Source organism: Colletes gigas, unplaced genomic scaffold (assembly GCF_013123115.1).
Source record: "Colletes gigas isolate AHSC1104 unplaced genomic scaffold, ASM1312311v1 Colletes_gigas_Sc00003, whole genome shotgun sequence".
Lineage (NCBI taxonomy): Eukaryota > Metazoa > Arthropoda > Insecta > Hymenoptera > Colletidae > Colletes > Colletes gigas.
Genome location: NW_025106632.1, coordinates 5,321,536 through 5,340,382, shown reverse-complemented (window position 1 = coordinate 5,340,382; position 18,847 = coordinate 5,321,536). Strand labels below are relative to the sequence as shown.

The 18,847-nt window shown below is 38.6% G+C and overlaps 2 protein-coding genes across 2 annotated transcripts; one reads left to right on the top strand and one right to left on the bottom strand.

Moving 5' to 3' along the window:
* Positions 1 to 1,980: 1,980 nt before the first annotated feature.
* LOC122404688 (syntaxin-18) lies at positions 1,981 to 3,585 on the bottom strand. Its single transcript, XM_043408876.1, has 2 exons — positions 3,266 to 3,585; positions 1,981 to 3,193 (listed from the first exon to the last, which is right to left on the bottom strand). The coding sequence occupies exon 2, from the start codon at positions 2,953 to 2,955 to the stop codon at positions 1,981 to 1,983; it is 975 nt and encodes a 324-aa protein (XP_043264811.1). The 5' UTR covers positions 2,956 to 3,193; positions 3,266 to 3,585.
* Positions 3,586 to 5,089: 1,504 nt separating this feature from the next.
* Positions 5,090 to 18,058, top strand: LOC122404752 (ABC transporter G family member 3-like). The gene is given in 24 exon segments (XM_043408975.1): positions 5,090 to 5,594; positions 6,035 to 6,287; positions 7,571 to 7,881; positions 7,953 to 8,151; positions 8,500 to 8,638; positions 8,749 to 9,079; positions 9,222 to 9,353; positions 9,429 to 9,657; positions 9,718 to 9,823; positions 9,956 to 10,127; positions 10,335 to 10,437; positions 13,927 to 14,100; positions 14,203 to 14,251; positions 14,414 to 14,463; positions 14,545 to 14,684; positions 14,753 to 14,923; positions 15,349 to 15,587; positions 15,899 to 16,117; positions 16,457 to 16,595; positions 16,664 to 16,960; positions 17,005 to 17,161; positions 17,440 to 17,545; positions 17,653 to 17,753; positions 17,883 to 18,058. Coding segments are annotated over 24 exon segments (4,089 nt in total). The 5' UTR covers positions 5,090 to 5,498.
* The last annotated feature ends 789 nt before the right edge of the window (positions 18,059 to 18,847 follow it).

Below are 18,847 nucleotides of genomic sequence, written 5' to 3'. Positions count from 1 at the left end.
ACATTTAACTATCCAGAGACGTCTAAGTTTAAGGGGTTACACTGGTGTAAAAGTTACAAAAAATAGAAAATTCTATTTTCCTTTAAAAAATTAATTCAAACTTTAAAAATTGATTTCTGGGTAGGTAGATGAGTAAACTGGGTGGCTGAGGCAGTGTTTTATACAACTTTTCTTTACAGGATTTTCTAATTTGATTATTTTCGTCTCACCCTGGTATAATATGATATCTACTGAATTGGTGTAGCAGTAGTAGTAGTTGTTCTATCAGAATTAATTCGCACTGGTGTAATCCTTTAAGAGCAGGGGTGGATTCTGCTTTCGATTATAACGTTTTTATTAGTATTGTATCGCTCCGGAGAAGCTGGAATATTATTTCTATTATCGAACAGTTTAAGAATTTGATTATAATTATTTGTTTAAACTTTTTACCAATTGCAAAGCGCTAGTACTTCAGATACTTTGATACTCGCCCACATTTTTTTTTTAGAATTCTGTTTTCGTCGGTGTCAGCTGAGAATTAAGCGCAGAATGTTTCTTTTTGTCGAAATGGATGTAAAATTGATCAATGATCGAAAGAATATCGAAACATATTTTATATAGCGACATTGTGTACTGTATGGATATATGGTGTAAAGGTTTCTCTTTCTGTGACTACTCGTTTTACAGAACTTAAATATGCTTATTATATACCGTATACCGTATTGCTTATCATAAAGTCGTAGGCGTTAGGATTTTGTAACATTTTGTATAAATCGAATTCTAAATCGGAAATCACTTTTATAAAGGATGAATTGTAATTTTAAACACTACTTCACGATTCTCAGTCATAAGTTACGCAATTGAATATCATTACTTCCACTCGTGTCGCAACGGATAAGTTTAGTGAAAACCAAATAGGAACACGCGTACAACATCAAGTTATTTTGAATACTTTTCTTGCGAAAAACTTGAACAACATTAACAGATATATTACGATTAGGAAAGATTCATCATATTTACATTAATGATGTAAATAACTCGGTACATTATTCTTTGTTATAGTAGCACATTCATGATAATCAAATAACGCATTTAATTGTACAAGAATTATTACATTTTAAGGGCAACCTTCCGAGAGAAATATGCTTAAAAGTATAATAATGTAACTATTGTTAGCTTCTAAAAAAAAAAAAAAGATTGTGTCTTCTGTTCTACGTTATCGTAATAATACTTGACGGTCGTCAAGGGAGATCTTTTTTTTTTTTTTCTAATTTAGACGTTATCTTAACAGGGGCTTGTTGGCTTTAAATTGAAAGTTTTGTATAACTTAATCAAATCATTAGATAATCGTAGTCAGACGTACATAGAAGATATCGAGGAAATTCTGTAAATCAAAGCTGATAGTGGGTGGTATATCCTGTAAATATTTTTTTACTTGAAATTGTACTAACAGGTCATTGAATCTACTCACATTAAATTTTTTACATACTGGATATATATCCCGTTTCTAAAGAATTTATAAAATCTTTCCTTACCTATAATACAGCGGATATATGTTCAGTAAAATGAAAAAAAGGAAAACAGAGACGAAAGCAAGTTGCCTATAAATACTTCAAATTAAGATAGGATTAACGAATTTTAATTATGAAGATACCGGAGGGTGTATCTTACGGAACGTTTTCGACATTTTACGTAATTAATTTACAGAATGACTTTCTGTTAAACCAAATATTGACGAGACGATTAAAAATGTACGCGGCAAGTGCACATGTGCGAATGCGTGTATATAAGTAAATATATACATATACTACAAATTTTACTATGTAAGATGTAGCTATTATGTAAAATGTTTTGGGGATAAAATACAGTGACATATTTTGGCAAAGTTTTTCTTCATTATCATTTAAAAACTAACAATATATTAGTATTCACAATAATGTACAACATCCTTCGAGTGCATGTACAAGTAATTTAATAAAATTACTAAAATACTTCTTTCTTTTAAGGATTATACCAATCTAGAAACAACAGTGAAAACGACATAACTAAAAGGAAGAATAGTATCGATACTCTAAGCCCTGCATTCCGTTGAATAGCTTGTCTGATTTGTTCGTTAGCTTCGGTCACGTTCTCCGTCGATCCAACGACCGTCGTCATCAAACGATCTAAATCTTTATCTTGGTCTAAAACCTTTTCCGTAAATATCTCCTGTAGCTCAGCTATATGTACTACTTTGCTCTCTATTTGCTTCACTTCTTCCGTGATCGTGTTAAGTTCGTTGTACAGCTGTTCATTTTCCGCTTCGAACAGCTGTATATCTTCAGGTGACAATTCCTCTTCGTACATCAACGAATTAACGTCTCCGTTTATTTCTTGTATTTTCATAGGACTAGAGTCGTTAGAATCGGTTTTACTTTCTTTCTCTTCTAGTTTTTCATCCGCATTCAAACTCGATTTTTTTGCTTCAAGTTCTAGCCGTTTTACAGGTTTAGGTTCTAACTCTAACTTTGCTATTTTTCTCACTTCCATCGCTCTCTTCACGCGCATTGCTTTTTGTTCTGAATAAATCTTACATACATTTTTCAGATACTCTTCTATCAACAGCAACATGATTTCCCTATGCTCCAAATTTTGCGGTGAGACCTTTGCGTCTGCGATCTCTCTTCGTAAATCCTTGATTAACTGAGAACAGGTGGTCATTATCTTTTGCGCCCCGATATCTATTTCATCGCGATCAGTATCGCTCATACTAGGTACATAGGACAAATGGTTGGAAAAGTTCAAATATGCTTTGCGGTTTTCTAACAAGAATTCGTGTAATTTAGAAATTTGTACTACAACTGCCTGTGCTTTTATAAAGAAAGGACTTTTGTTTCTAGTCTTCTTAAGAGGTTGCGTATTGGTTGGAAACCCTAGATCCTTATTGCGAAGACTTACGGTCTTCACACTGGCTCGAAACAATAAACTTACATCCATTGTTGATCGTTGCCCGAATGAACTTTCTTCTACATTAATTAGCAAATAAGGCACCTTAATATATGTACATTAGTAACTCTTTATAGTTATTCTATTGCAAAAGAAATTTTTAAATGCAGTTAGTTTCGACCTTCATTGTAAACCAAACAGTATCGAGTTTCTTGAAACCGATATTCCTCAAGCTTATTCTATAACATCTGTCATACGGTCTCGCAAATTGTCACGAAATGTATTTAACCTGAAAATAGAGAACCATTTAAAACTACACGAACGAAATTGCGTTAATTTAATAATGGGGGAAAGATCCTACCGTAGCTGGAATCGAGACAGTTAACGTATACATATGTTTAAAACCACAACAAATCGCTCGTAACGTTCCAATTGTTGCAACTGTGACGTGTCGAGTCAACTGTTCATTTATGACGAAAGATGTAAACCGAGGTGCTGTTCAATACCGTCATTTAGTTTCATACACGAATTAATAATCATCGAGGTGTCTTTATCAATATCTTATGCAGCCTCATAATTCACGAAGGATTCTTAAAATTAAGTATTCAACGAATTTTGTGTAAACATATAATAAACGTAGAATGTGCAACATTGGAAGGAACTGTAGCAATATGAAATTACATATAGATGGAAAAAAGAATATCTATCATAAAGAAAAGAAATTAAAGAATAATCGAGCTTCGAAAACGTAAGGTGTTCGGTTAGTTTTATGAAACTGAAAAATTAGGGGCATCATCCATTTAAATCGCAACGCTATTTATGGATAAATAGAAATGACCGTAGATAGTTCCACGAGCTTAAGACCCGTTTTCACGCGACAGTAAAATTCATATCTTTTGCTGTCGTAACGGCGACGCAGCGTTCATGTGTATCTAGCGTAAATGGATTTCATTATGGCGGGAATAGTCAATCTGTATCAATTAAAGTAAAACGTAGGATAGGTGCGTCATTAACGATAATGATAACGAAATAAAGAATTAATTTTCTTAGTTATATTTTAGAGAGAAATTTTCTCTCAAATTAACTCGTTGGTCTGATGTAAGAAAACAGTTTGGTTATAAAGGGGTGCATGGCAACATGTATCTGTCTTTGTTGGTCGCCCCGAATTGATTATCTACCTTTTCGATCAGTTTCACTCTCAATTTTGTCTCATTTTCATTAAATAATTGCTTGGCAGAATTAAATCGATGGAACTTGGATTCTATTTACTTTTCTTTGGGTCTCCACTCGTAGCAACCACCTCGCGGTGAGATCTGGTAATCGGGGTTATCCGCGACTTAAATAAATGTTTCGACATTTATGTAATCATAAATGCTTTAGTTAAAGTACTTCCTCCTTCCAAAATGGAAAAAAAAAATTCTATAAAACACGAGCTCGGTTCGATTAACGGTAAACCGTGCATCACAAGTTTATACATAAGTTTCAAGGTCTTTTGGGGCATGCTTTCTCGTTATCCAATCAAGCTGGTATTTTATAGAAACTATTTCTTTACGTGTTGTAACCATCGTTCGAGATGCACCCAGAAAACTTCGAAAGACAAATTGTAAAAAGAGAAATAATTACGTATCGATAAGGTAGAACGTTTATTTCTGTTAGATTCCTATTGTCAGAACTATCGTCGAGCGTCGCTCCAGTCAAACTTATACTTATGCTAGGAAAAATTGGTATTGCAGATGATTTTATTCCACGATAAGAAAATGCTTCAAACTTGGAGAAACCATACGGTTTTTTAATGGCTCCGGAATAGAAGTGTTAGATCCCATCGCTGGTTGCAACGAGCGGTAAAATATTACAAGACAAAGCAGAAAAAAAGAAACGAAAAAGAATAGTGAAACGAACGATTTGTAATGGCACGGTTCGAGACGCGAATGAGAACAAAGGGGATGGTAGAGGATGGCTATCACGGACACGATTATGCACGCAAGGCCGTCTTGTAGATTCTTTTACTTCGTTATTGGCCGCGTTGTCGGTAAGCTCGTGGATCAGTGGAGTCGCGTTACATAAGTTGACGCGAAGCAGAGAAAGAACGAACGGCGGCGCGGGACGGAGAACGATAGGTGGGAGAACAGGCAATCCGAGAATGTTATGTACTTGGTTTTGCGGCTAAGTCGCACCTAAGCTCTGCCTGGTCGTCATGTACCGTGCAGAACGCATCGGATCGGATCTTTTCGATACGCGTCCTTTTTCGAGCATCCCTCGGAGGTTACGTAGCGCTGTGAGCGTGCACGGAGTGTAGCGGTCGCGGCGCGTCGGAAGGTCACCCGTCAAAACACCGAAAAGCGCGTCGCCGGGCGGCACACGCGTTGTTTACTCCGCGAGAGACGGACAGGTTGCATAGAAAATCCTCTCGTTCCTTGTCACGTTATTGGAAGACGATACGTCGCTTTCAGTTAAAAACGAAATATGTCTCCGCGATATCGTTGACTCGTTTCTATCGTCGCGTCGACGAATCAACGCTACATGATTCGGTGGAGTGATTCGAGGGAATATCGTGCACGCCGGTGATCTAGGATCGGATCGAACTACGAGAAAAGATGACTGCCACGGAAGAAACCGAACCATTGATATCCACGAGAGCGTTGTCCGCAAATCGAAAATCGCATGCAGTCTCGTACGATACGATCTCGTTGGTAAGAAACGTCGAACGATCTTTTAAACATTTCCATATTGTCCATCGCGATATTTGCACGTCGGTTCGCGTCGTGGTGTAACCCGATAGAGGCGCGCGCGATACTATTCGACAACGGACATGGGGGTGAACGTTTGGCTTCGTTAAATTCACGGACGAGGGTTACCGATCATGCGTGTGGCTTCCAACGTATTTTTCCTCTTCCTTTTGTACGCTAAAGGTTTTATCGACGATTCGAGTCACCGGTTTCCTGGAAACCGGTCGAATTACGTAAACGCACGATCGCGACGAATGGGGAAAATAAAAATTGTCGCGAGGGAGTACGAACGTTTTGTTCACCTCGTACGATTTCGGGGCTCTGTTCTAAATGTTCCAACAGCGGGCGAAATATTTCCGCGGCGCCTGTCGCTGTGCTTCACTTATACCTTCCGTTGATCGCAGGAAGCCGTCGGAAGGGACGGGTCGTCGCGTGGAACGAGTTCCGAAACGTCGTTCGGACCGAAACCGATCTCACGTTCGTCGAACGCTGCTGAAAAATCGTCCACGTGTCCTGTTGGGAACTCTGCGAACGAGTCGATCACGTACACCTGGAGCGATTTGAACGTATACGTTTCCAGAAGGGACGACAAACTGTTTAACCGATGGTTCGTTAACAGGAAGAAATTAATCGAACGAAGACATCTATTGAAAGATGGTATGAGAACATTGACAAATGTTGGGGAAATGATGCGAAAGAAATGTAATAGACCGGATGAAACGAACAAGGCGAAGCTTTTACTAGCTACTGCGATGCTTTCGTAGTGCATTCGATATCGGTATCGGTATTTACATCTGCATTAGTATTCGTATCGGTGTTAGTATTTATATCTGGCTGGTAATAGTATCGGTATCGTTAACGATCTTGACATTGTTGTTGGTATCGATATCAGTATCGGTAGCGATGTTGGTAATGATAGTTACAATTTATATCGGTATCGGTATTAGTCTATTTAGTCTATTAGAATCCGCAGTAGTATTGGTATCGGTAGTAATATGTTATTAATATCGGTATCGGTATCGGTATTAATATGTTATTAATATCGGTATCAGTATTGGTATTAATATGTTATTAATATCGGTATTAGTATCGGTATTAATATGTTATTAATATCGGTATTCAAATCGGTATCGGTATCGGTATCGGTATTTATTTTTGTATTAGTATAAATACCAATAGCAGTATTGGTATCTACATCGGCAACGATACAAGTATTTTTATCGGTATTCAAATCGGTATCGGTATCGGTATCGGTATTTATTTTTGTATTAGTATAAATACCAATAGCAGTATTGGTATCTACATCGGCAACGATACAAGTATTTTTATCGGTATTCAAATCGGTATCGGTATCGGTATCGGTATTTATTTTTGTATTAGTATCGATACCAATATCGGTATTGATATTGGTATTTACATCAGTAGCAGTATTAGCGTCAGTATTTGTATCGGCATCGGTATTGTATTTGCATCAATCAAGTATTTTTATCGGTATCGGTATCGATATTAAAAACTATATTTATAGCAGTATTGGTATCTACATCGGTATCGATACAAGTATTTTTATCGGTATTCAAATCGGTATCGGTATCGGTATTTATTTTTGTATTAGTATCGGTACCAATATCGGTATTGACATTGGTATTTACATCAGTAGCAGTATTAGCGTCAGTATTTGTATCGATATCGGTATTGTATTTGCATCAATACAAGTATTTTTATCGGTATTCAAATCGGTATCGGTATTTATTTTTGTATTAGTATCGATACCAATATCGGTATTGATATTGGTATTTACACCAGTAGCAGTATTAGCGTCAGTATTTGTATCGATATCGGTATTGCATTTGCATCAATACAAGTATTTTTATCAGTATCAATGTCGGTATTGAGTACATATGTATGGTGATGAATCGATCAGATGAAAAATTCTATTGCAGTCTGTGGCGTGGCCTATCCAGGCGAATTGTTGGTAATCATGGGATCTTCCGGCGCCGGGAAAACAACATTATTGAATGCGTTGACGTTTCGCTCGAGCAGCGGTGTGACCGTGTCCGGTGTAATGGCAGCCAACGGTCGAAGAGTCTCCTCCACGATACTAACATCGAGAACCGCCTATGTGCAACAGGACGACCTATTTCTCGGCACTCTGACCGTTAAGGAACATCTTCTCTTTCAGGCTATGGTGCGCATGGATCGACGAATACCTATGGCGCAAAGGATCCATCGAGTAAACGAAGTGATCAATGAGGTAGATACCAACATCGTCGTGGTACATTTACGTTCTCGTTTCTATTATTTTATCGCTGTTACTTCTTCCAGCTTGCTCTGATAAAATGTAGAAATACCGTGATTGGTCAACCAGGGAGAATAAAAGGTCTCTCTGGAGGTGAGATGAAGAGACTGTCGTTTGCGTCCGAAGTTCTCACGGATCCGCCATTGATGTTCTGCGACGAACCGACATCGGGTCTGGATTCCTTCATGGCGCATCAAGTAGTCTCTGTATTGAAAGCTTTGGCTGGTGAGTCGTCTTGTATCCATACGGTGGGATATACCTCGCCCAATGGACTACAAAAGAAAACATCCACGCAGCAACACCAGAGACACTAGTGACAGACACCGAATTTAATAAAATTATTAATAGGTGGTAGACGACTGAGAAATATTGTAGTACCTGATACGAATAATAGCTAACATTTCTAGAACATCTTTTTCACAAAGAAAACCCTTTTCTCCTAAAGGCGTATGGTCATCTAAATTATCATATTAGTCGTTACAAACTTGCCAAGCAATTTTATTGAAATCGTAGCCTGTTACTATTGATCCTCTTTTTGCAAACAACGCTGATAGAACAACATTGATGTGTTAGCACGTGGCAAGACAATCGTCGTCACGTTACATCAGCCATCTTCGGAATTGTTCGCCCTCTTCGACAGAATTCTACTGATGGCTGAGGGAAGGGTAGCCTTCATGGGCACGGGCCTCCAAGCATGCACTTTCTTTGAAACGTGAGTAAGAGCAAAATCTACCATGACCGTTTTCAGCTATCTTTACAATGTTTCTACAGATGTGTATGTAATTGTATCGCTGATCCAAGACGACTGAACGATACTTTCAGATTAGGTGCCGCTTGTCCAAGCAACTACAATCCAGCCGACTACTTCGTGCAGATGTTGGCTGTCGTGCCAGGACGCGAGGCATCATGTCGTCACGCGATAAACACGGTTTGCGACGCGTTTCAAAAGAGCGATCAGGGCATTAAAATCGCGCTGGAAGCGGAGGCGACGAACGGCGAATTCGAAGACTCGCTACGAGACTCGAAGAATCACGAGAACCGATCGCCGTACAAAGCAAGCTGGTGCGAACAATTCCGTGCGGTTCTCTGGCGTTCTTGGTTGTCGGTGATCAAGGAACCGATCCTTATTAAAATTCGTCTGCTACAGACTGTCGTAGGTCTACTTCATTTTAGATAAGCGATTTAAAAACAACTGTAAAGCAAAGTGGACAATATTTTCTGAGACACCTCGATGCGTACAGTAGCCTTCATATAGCGTAAATACAATATTACAAAATGTTAAATTTATTTCCTAGATGGTGTCGCTGTTGATCGGAATCGTTTACTTCAATCAGCGGCTCGATCAGGACGGAGTTATGAACATTAATGGTGCTTTGTTTATATTCCTTACGAACATGACCTTCCAAAACGTATTCGCCGTTATAAACGTAAGGATTCCCCCCGTATAAATCAAACGTGAATTAAAAAACGAATGAAAGCGATTCGTATGTTCTGCGTTGTAGGTATTTTGTGCGGAATTGCCGATATTTTTGCGCGAGCATAGAAACGGGATGTACCGTACCGATGTCTACTTTCTGTGTAAAACATTGGCCGAAGCGCCCGTCTTCGTAGCCGTGCCACTAATGTTCACCATCATTGCTTATCCAATGATCGGACTACAACCAGGGATCGATCACTTTTTCATCACCGCTGGCGTTGTTGCATTAGTCGCGAACGTCTCCACGTCTTTCGGTAAGATCGATGTAACTCGCTGGAAGAAACTTTAACCGTGTCTCCGTTTAATATTTTTAGGCTACTTGATATCCTGCATTAGCAACAGCTTGTCTATGGCGTTATCTATAGGGCCCCCGGTGATAATACCGTTTCTATTATTCGGTGGATACTTTCTGAACACAGCGTAAGCACTACAATTCGAAATATTTAACTATAATGAAACTTACAAATACACATAAATTGTAGTAGAGCTAGTGGATGTAATGTAAAGTTCTAAAAATGCCACGATTTAAATTTTGTACTTTAAACGTCACAGATCCATTCCATCCTATTTCGAATGGTTTTCGTACTTGTCTTGGTTTCGTTATGGTAACGAAGCGCTTCTCATTAATCAATGGTCGGGAGTGGAGACTATAGAGTGTACAAGAAGCAACGCAACATGCCCGAAATCTGGACGAATGGTTCTACAAATATACAATTTCAAAGAGGTACACAGGCATTTCTTTCCAAATTAACCCTTTTGCGAGTCACACTCATTTCCGTGCACATCCAGTTTTTCTACAAACTTGTTTTGTTAAAATCTATTCCACAGTCAGAAATTACTTTACTTTTGAGTCGCCCACAAGGTGAATTTAATCTTCGAAAGGGTTAATTTGAAGCGAAGAGCCTATATCTAACTCTGCTTTTGGTTTTAGGAACACTTCTGGACGGACATTATATGCCTTTTCTCCTTAATCGCCGTGTTCCGTTTTCTAGCATTTCTTGCTCTGCTTTCGAAAACTCGACGTACCAAACGGAGCTAGAAAACAGGAGAGAAAAAAGGAACACAAGCACGTACAGATGGGAGCTTGAAAAATCTGTCTAGGCAGGCAGAGCTTTCCTCTGAATTCTACATGACGGAACATTCGACGCCATCTTGGCGGCGTTTTGGATCACCTATCCGCCGGTTGATAAATGATTTTAAAATTGCGGAATGAATTTATGGGACGACCTGATATATTTTTTATATACCTAGAGATAAATATCTGTTCTGATATTTGAGAATAATGGAAGACATATTTTACTAATGTAATGTATTTTACTAATGTATGCAAGTATATTTTTTATATACTTGGAGATGAAATATTCTGATATTTCGATCGTTAACAAATTAAACGAGCTCTGCCTTGTGTCACGGTACCCGTGGGGACGGAACATTTACGCTCCTATCTATATTAACGCCACTGCAACTGCCGCCATACTGGTGGCCGCGCACAACCAGCAGGGTAATAAGAAATTACGAACGTCTGATTCGGATCCTGTGCAAAGAAACGTCGTTTCTCTTTCTCTGTACCTGCACACTGAATCTAGTACATCGACGATCAATGCTGACCTCCTCGTAATTTGTATCATCTGTTTTCGAGTGATTATTAATATAAAATTCAAAACCTTCGTGTTTGTGACTTCCTTACAACTATGCAATTCACGAATAACGAATAAAAATTAATTTGCAAATTATAATTTAACAACGGATTCCTGAAGATTTCACGAGAAGAAGCTTTACGAATGAATCCAACATTTTTATTCGTTATTCGTAATTAAGATTTGCCCAACGTTGTTAGTTCATAAAACAAACGCATTGGCGCTGTTGTTACGCGGACGGAACCTCAACCGATTCCATAAGCGATCGATGTCGAGGAATTATATACTCTCAGTGACACTCCTTTACCACAAAGGGGGGGAAGAAAGGGAGTGAAAACGATGATCGAAAGAAAAAGACTAGGAAAAGTTAACGGGACAGCCGAGGCTGGACGCAATTCGAACTCTCGGTATTTCCTGTTAACCTCTTTGCGGGTTACGAGTCTCTCTTGCGGATGGCGGGCAACGGACACCGTCGTTCGCCACCCCCTTCCAAGCATATGCTCCAATATCTTTAACAAACCGGTTGTAATTCATACCGTGCGAGCGCATATCGGAGGAAGAAAAGAAATGGCAGTTGTACAACGTGATACGTGCATTTGTTCGACAACACCGTCCAACGCGAATTTTGTTCCACGTAGTGGTAGGTTTTGACTCGAGCGGTAGGTGTAGACAATAAATCGGCTGCGTTATCACGAACGTTCGAAGGAAAACTTTCTCCTGGTCCCTTGAATTGTTTTTGAGCTGATTTCGCGTGGAATGACCCCGCCGTGTAAGAAGAGCATAAATGCATAGAACGAAGCAAAGAATTCCTACGACGCATAATCCTTGCGCGAGACCCGTGTAGGGTTTCCTTCTTCGATTACTATAATACGTCTAATCTGGCCCCGTTTCTCGTCTCCCCCTCGTCTATTTTTTAGACAGCTGCGAAACAAATTTATGTATTACACAATAAATGTTCAAAATGGCGTCCATTAAGCGTTTTGTTATACACATTTTAGTTCTTAACGAGGACCCAAAACAAAGAAGTCGAAACGTTGATTTTGTTCATTCGATTAAAATCAAATAATTTAGTCGTTTAAATACTGTTAAATGACTGTGATGAATATTGCTATAAATTTAAAAACATATAACATTCTTGAAATATTTCGATTGGATTTAAGGATCAAGGGGCAAAAGAAATGATCAGCATACATAAAGGAAATAGGCTGCATTTTTACTATGTAAAATTGTTTTCATAAATCGACTGTTTGTCATATGATACGTACAAGCGAAAATGCAGTCCCAGTACATGTAATCCCAGTCCTAGAAGGTACAAGGGGAAGGATAGTGGCAGGGCGAGAGCTGTTGCGAACTGAATTCAGTAACAATCTCGTTTGCGGAGCGACTCGGTTCTATCGGTCGGTTGGTCGTATTCCATCGTTCGACTTTCGAAGATCGAATCGAAATACAAGTGAAAATAAAATAGAGTCTCGACTGGCTGGTAATATTTTAGCAATGATTAAAAAGTTTCCATATTTTTATAAAACGAAACACTAACAGTACATTCATTCAGTAATAAAAATCCTCGTAGATAAATATTAAATTGTATTCTTCGATTGCTTTTATTACATATACGTTTAGTTTATAAAATATATGCATACAGAGTGTTGGGCCACCATGGGAAAAATTTTAATGGGGGATTCCAGAGGCCAAAATAAGACGAAAATCAAGAATTGTAATTTGTTGATGGAGGCTTTGTTAAAAAGTTATTAACGTTTAAAGTTTCGAACATACTGAATTTTTTTCTCGAAAATGCGCAGGATTTCGGGGGTATGTCTATCCACCAAAAATTATTGCAATTGACCCCCGCGACCGAAAATAATTTTTACAGAATGATTTGAGATTTTTTAATTTTGTCGAAAAATTTCACACCTTATCGAATTTTTTTCTCCAAAATGGGTAGGATTTCGAGGATATGTCTAATAACCAAAAATTATTGTAATTGACCCCCGCAACCAAAAATAATTTTTCCAGAACGATTTGAGATTTTTTAATTTTGTCGAAAAACTTCATACCTTCTCGAATTTTTTTCTAGAAAATGGGTAGGAATTCGGGGATATGTCTATTCACCAAAAATGCTTGTAATTGACCCCTGTAACTAAATATAATTTTTTTAATAGGATTTGAAATTTTTTAATTTCGTCTTAAAATTTCACACCTTCTCGAATTTTTTTCTCCAAAATGGGTAGGATTTTGGGGACATGTCTAATGACCAAAAATTATTGTAATTGACCCCCGCAACAAAAAATAATTTTTCCAGAACGATTTGAAATTTTTTAATTTTGTCGAAAAACTTCATACCTTCTCGAATTTTTTTCTAGAAAATGGATAGGAATTCGGGGATATGTCTATTCACCAAAAATGCTTGTAATTGACCCCTGTAACTAAATATAATTTTTTTAATAGGATTTGAAATTTTTTAATTTCGTCTTAAAATTTCACACCTTCTCGAATTTTTTTCTAGAAAACGAGCAGGATTTCGGGGGTATGTCTATTCACCAAAAATGCTTGTAATTGACCCCCGTAACCAAAAATATTTTTTCCAGAACGATTTGAAATTTTTGAATTTAATTGTTAATAACTTTTTAACGAAGCCTCCATCAACAAATTGGTATTCTCGATTTTCGTCTTATTTTGGTCTCTAGAATCCCCCATTAAAAATTTTCCCACGGTTGACCGAACACCCCTGTACAGTATTTGAAGTCAGAGTCGATTGATAAATATCCAATTAATATAGTTATAAATCATATGATACTTTGAACTGTATGTAAAAATATCATAGTTTAACATTGTGTAAATATTGTTAAGATTACGTATAAAATTCTGTTTGTCTCTAAGGTTGATAATTATCGAAAAGAATGAACGCTTTCGGGGAAAGTCGGTGGTCCCGCCGGAATTACGAGAACTTGAGGGAACCGGAAACGATCCAGTTCGAAGGGGTGACGCTTTCCTGGCGCGGACTGTCGGTGTACGCGATGGATCGTGGACGGAGAAACGTGAGCAAGCAACTGATCGACAACGGTGTGTGATTTGATTTTTACGGAAACCTCGGTCGTAGATAGAAGAAATATTTATTGGATCGAACAGATGGTCGATAACATTGCGGTCGATGATCGATTTCAGTGCGGGGTGCGGCGAAACCCGGCGATCTAACAGCGATCATCGGTGCGAGGCAAGTTGTTCACAGCATCTTTATACGTCATAAATTATTACATTTTTAATAGACGAACGCTCGCAGCTCGAGACCATTTCCATTTTTAAATTTCCAACCATGTTGACTGTAATTAACGTTTATATTACACACGTTATACAGATCTGATTTTTCCTAATCTAGCGGAGCTGGTAAAAGTTCACTGATGACGGCACTAGCATTTCGTACTGGACGTAAGTGTTCCTATCATTGATATATATTATAGCCTCAAAACCTCGTTGCAAATACGTAAAGTTCACGTGGGTTCCTTCTAGCCGAACTGCTGGTCCATGGCGACATACGAGCAAATGGTGTGCCTGTTGATTCGTCGTACATGATGGTGAACAGTGGTTACATGCATCAAGATGACATATTCGTCGAGACTATGACGGTCATCGAACACCTTTGGTTTATGGTGAGCCATTCATTTTACGAACCCAGACCTAACCCAGACCTAACCCTCGATTTGTTGTAACGTTACAGGCACGAATGAAACTTGACGAAAGCACGCGAGTGTCGGACATTCGAGAGAAAATTGACCGCTTGTTGCAAGACGTCAGCCTGGCGAGCAGACGCGACACGAGAATCGGCAATGGCGTCGACGACAAAGTACTATCTGGTGGCGAAAAGAAGAGGCTGGCATTTGCTACAGAAGTACGATATGCTACAGAAGTACATTTCGTTTTTCACTTTTCTACTGTTATCTACCAACAATGCGTATAACTGCATAAGAATGTGTATAAATCAAAATAATTCTGGTTTCTTTCTCATCGAAGCAGCGATCACGTTATATCAATCTAACTGTATTATGTTACGACATATAAAGTGACCTGTCGAACATTCTGCGTTCTTGGAACACATTTTTTCGAGGAACGTATCGTCTGTCCGCAATATAAATTACATACAATCGAAGATCGTGTTGTGTTGTGTATTTTATTTATAGAGATGTTGGGAATTTGTTACAGCATCGTCTTGCACGCTTGATATACAAGACGTTTGTCTTTCAGAGTTCAAACTCGGTCATGCTGTGGTCGCGCGTAATTTCCACTTTCAAGGTTCAATTTTTATATTTTTTCTAGTTGCTGATCGATCCGAAAATACTATTTTTGGACGAGCCAACCACCGGTCAGGATTCCCATTCGGCGAATTCCTTGGTCACCCAGTTGAAAACATTCGCTGCTCAGGGACGAACAGTACTATGTACTATACACCAACCGAGTTCTGCTATATTCGATTCGTTCGATCGAATAATCCTAATAGCGGAAGGTCGTGTGGCTTTTGCCGGTCGTACCGAATGGGCAGCACAATTTTTCGCAAGGTAGGTATTAATGATACTGTTGTACAATGAAAGTTTGCACGTTTAACCTCTTCAGGCCCTTGGCCACATATGTGGACGTTTAGTTTTTTATAATTATAGTTACTGTCGATAATAAATAGACCAAAATTTTCACTACAGATTATAAAAAAATAAAAATCGTCTCTGAAGAGGTTAAAGTAGATACTAGTAGTGTGGGGTCCATGATCTCCCGTACTCGCCGCCAGAGGGACCGTTCCTCTCGCAAGCGATCGACCTACCTTACGTTTGTATATATGAGCTTCAGTTTTTTAATTAATTCGTTTGTTTTTCAGTCAGGGATACGAGTGTCCACGGAATTACAATCCGGCTGACTTTCTAATAGCGATCGTGGCTACTGGACCGAGGGCTGAAAATGGCGGGGAGGAAACAGCACGCAAAGTATGCGACGTCTTTCTGACCAGCGAAGCATCCGATGAAATCGATTACATCTTGATGAAAGAAATTCAATTGGGAAATTCCTCGAACGTAAGAAGCTCATCTATTATATCAAAGTGTTCTCTAAAACAGAGATCACAGAAGGCTTTGAAATGGTGTGCGTTAAAGTATTTGTAATTTATTTGTCATTATTTTAACACTTTACCGACCGGTAGCGGTTGATTAATCGGCTATCGGTCGGTAAACGTCGACCGATAAAACAGTTGATTAATAGGCTATCGGTCGGTAAGCGTTGGCCGGTAAAACAGTCGATTAATAGGCTATCGGTCGGTAAAGTGTTAAGACAGTCCCTAACACGTTTTTCTTTCGATGTTTCAGTCAACGCCGAAATTATTCCTCGACTCTAAATCCATCGCGTGAGTAATCGATGAAGATTCCATTTCCCTTTGCACGAGGTCTACATTCTTATCAATGGTTTGTTGCAGACAGAGAGGATCACGATATTGTTCGAGGCTCCACTGGTTGGTTTATCGAAACTTCTTGCAAGTTTTGAGAGATCCTTCGATTCAGATCATCAGAATACTTCAGAAAGTGGTAGGTCTCTATGGGTTCGAAGTTGGGAAGAACAGATAAAAATCTAAGATTCAATGTAAACTTTACAGAGCGTAGCTTTGATCGCTGGACTGTGTTTCGTGGGTTCGGTGAACACCGATCAGTTGGGTATCCAAGCTACGCAGGGCGTGATTTTCATTTTGGTATCCGAAAACGCATTTTTCCCGATGTACGCCACGCTCGCTTTGATACCGCACGAGTTACCGCTTCTTAGGAGAGAGTATCGAGCTGGAATGTATCCGATTCATCTTTACTACGTCGCACGGATACTCTCTTTGGCAAGTAATATTAGCAAACTTTTCAATGTTTAAAGTGTAAGGAATCCCAAAGTTTCCCTGAAGGTCAATGTCTTAAAATTTCTCTTGCAATGTGGGACTCGAGGGATTCAAAGAACAAACATTTTAAATTTCAGATACCCGGATTGATAGTGGAGCCATTGTTATTCGCGTCGATAATATACTGGTTAGCCGGATTGAGGAGCAACGCAGAAGCATTTATATTAACATTACTCGTACTTCTGCTCACGATAAACGTATCAACAGCTTGTGGTGAATTTCTATACTAATCGCTAGACTGCGGATGTTTATGCATTTATGGGAAATTTTAATTTTCAAAAAACTACAGAATTCAGTTAATATGCAAGAATATAAGAAATACTTAAAATAAGGTACGAATTATTATATCTAGGGATTAAGACAACCCTTTACAAAGCTCCAATTTCATTAATTTTATTAATAAAAATATGAATTTGCATGAAGATCCGCAGTCTACTAATCGCTAATAACCATTGCTAATAAGAAATTATGCCATGAAACTCGCGTTTCAGGATGCTTTTTCTCGACGGCGTTCGAGAGCGTGCCGTTGGCAATGGCGTACTTGGTGCCCTTCGATTATATTCTGATGATCACTATGGGCCCCTTTCTAAAACTCGGGTATATTCTTTATCACAATTCTTTTGACTTACGAGACAATTAAAGAATACTAAATACTCATGAAAGTTAACTTAACACGCATCATATAATGACTGATATGATTCAAGATCGTTACCGCTGTATATTCGATGGGTGAAGTACATTTCTTGGCTGCTGCACTCTAGCGAAGCGCTCAGCATTCTTCAGTGGAACGGGGTACATAATATATGTAAGTGAAAATATTCTGAAGATGTTTATTTATTTATTCTTTAGTGAGGTCAAGAGTTTGTGCATGTTGCATATGCCATGAATACAAAAGAATTACAGTGTAACAATTGATCGTCTCTTTGAATGGTAGCTTGTGAAGCGATTGATCCTGAGTTGCCCTGCATCACCGATGGACTCGGAGTATTAAGGCGCTACGACTTCGACGAGGCGAACATTTGGATGGACTTAGTACTCATGGTCGTTATATATCTCGTTTTCCATATTCTTGGCTATCTTTGCCTGTGGAACCGTTGCAGATTAAAGTAAAATTTTCACTTTTCGTCTGATATTTTCATCGTATTCTATCGCAAACTACAATAATGCCTCTCATCTTGCTATCAAATCAAAGTAATTAAATGTATTGTTGGGTGTGTGTACTGATTCAGCTCTGGTTGCAAGTATCCCTAACGCAAATTGATGCAAGAAGCGAGGCATGCACTGATTCAACCAGTTTCTTTATAATGTAATAACTAAAATATAACGATTGAGTTCAGTATAATTTTCTTTGATGTCTTAAGAAGAAACAATTGTAAATTCGCAGCCAATTAGCTCAGTGTTACCCACGAAGAACTTCTTCGTCACAAAGTCGACGATTAAAGCCTTTTTACAAGGTAAAGAATCAAACGATTGTATGACATAACAAGAAATGAAAGCAGTATTTTATCATACATCGTCTTTCAACATTAGTTCTTGTTAGAGACAGACATGAATTCCAGAACCAGCCGAAAGATAGAAACAGTAAATGACCACATATACTTAAGATACCACTAGGATTGTCGAAATTAATAATGGAAGAACAGAAATGACCAATTTAAGAGAATACCGATAAGGGGAAACATCAATAGAAACGAAACAGAAACTAGTAAATCAAATATAATCAATATTTCCATTAAATGGTACTCAGAAACATAGAAGTAAGTTTGGCATCAATAAAATAAGAGAGGGGGAAATTTCGTACACCACTGGTCAGCAAGTAGTCACCATTGGTCATCACAAGCTCACCAATGGTCAAGTGGTCAGTAGTGGTCCCCCTGGTCGCCTCTGGTCAGCCTAGGA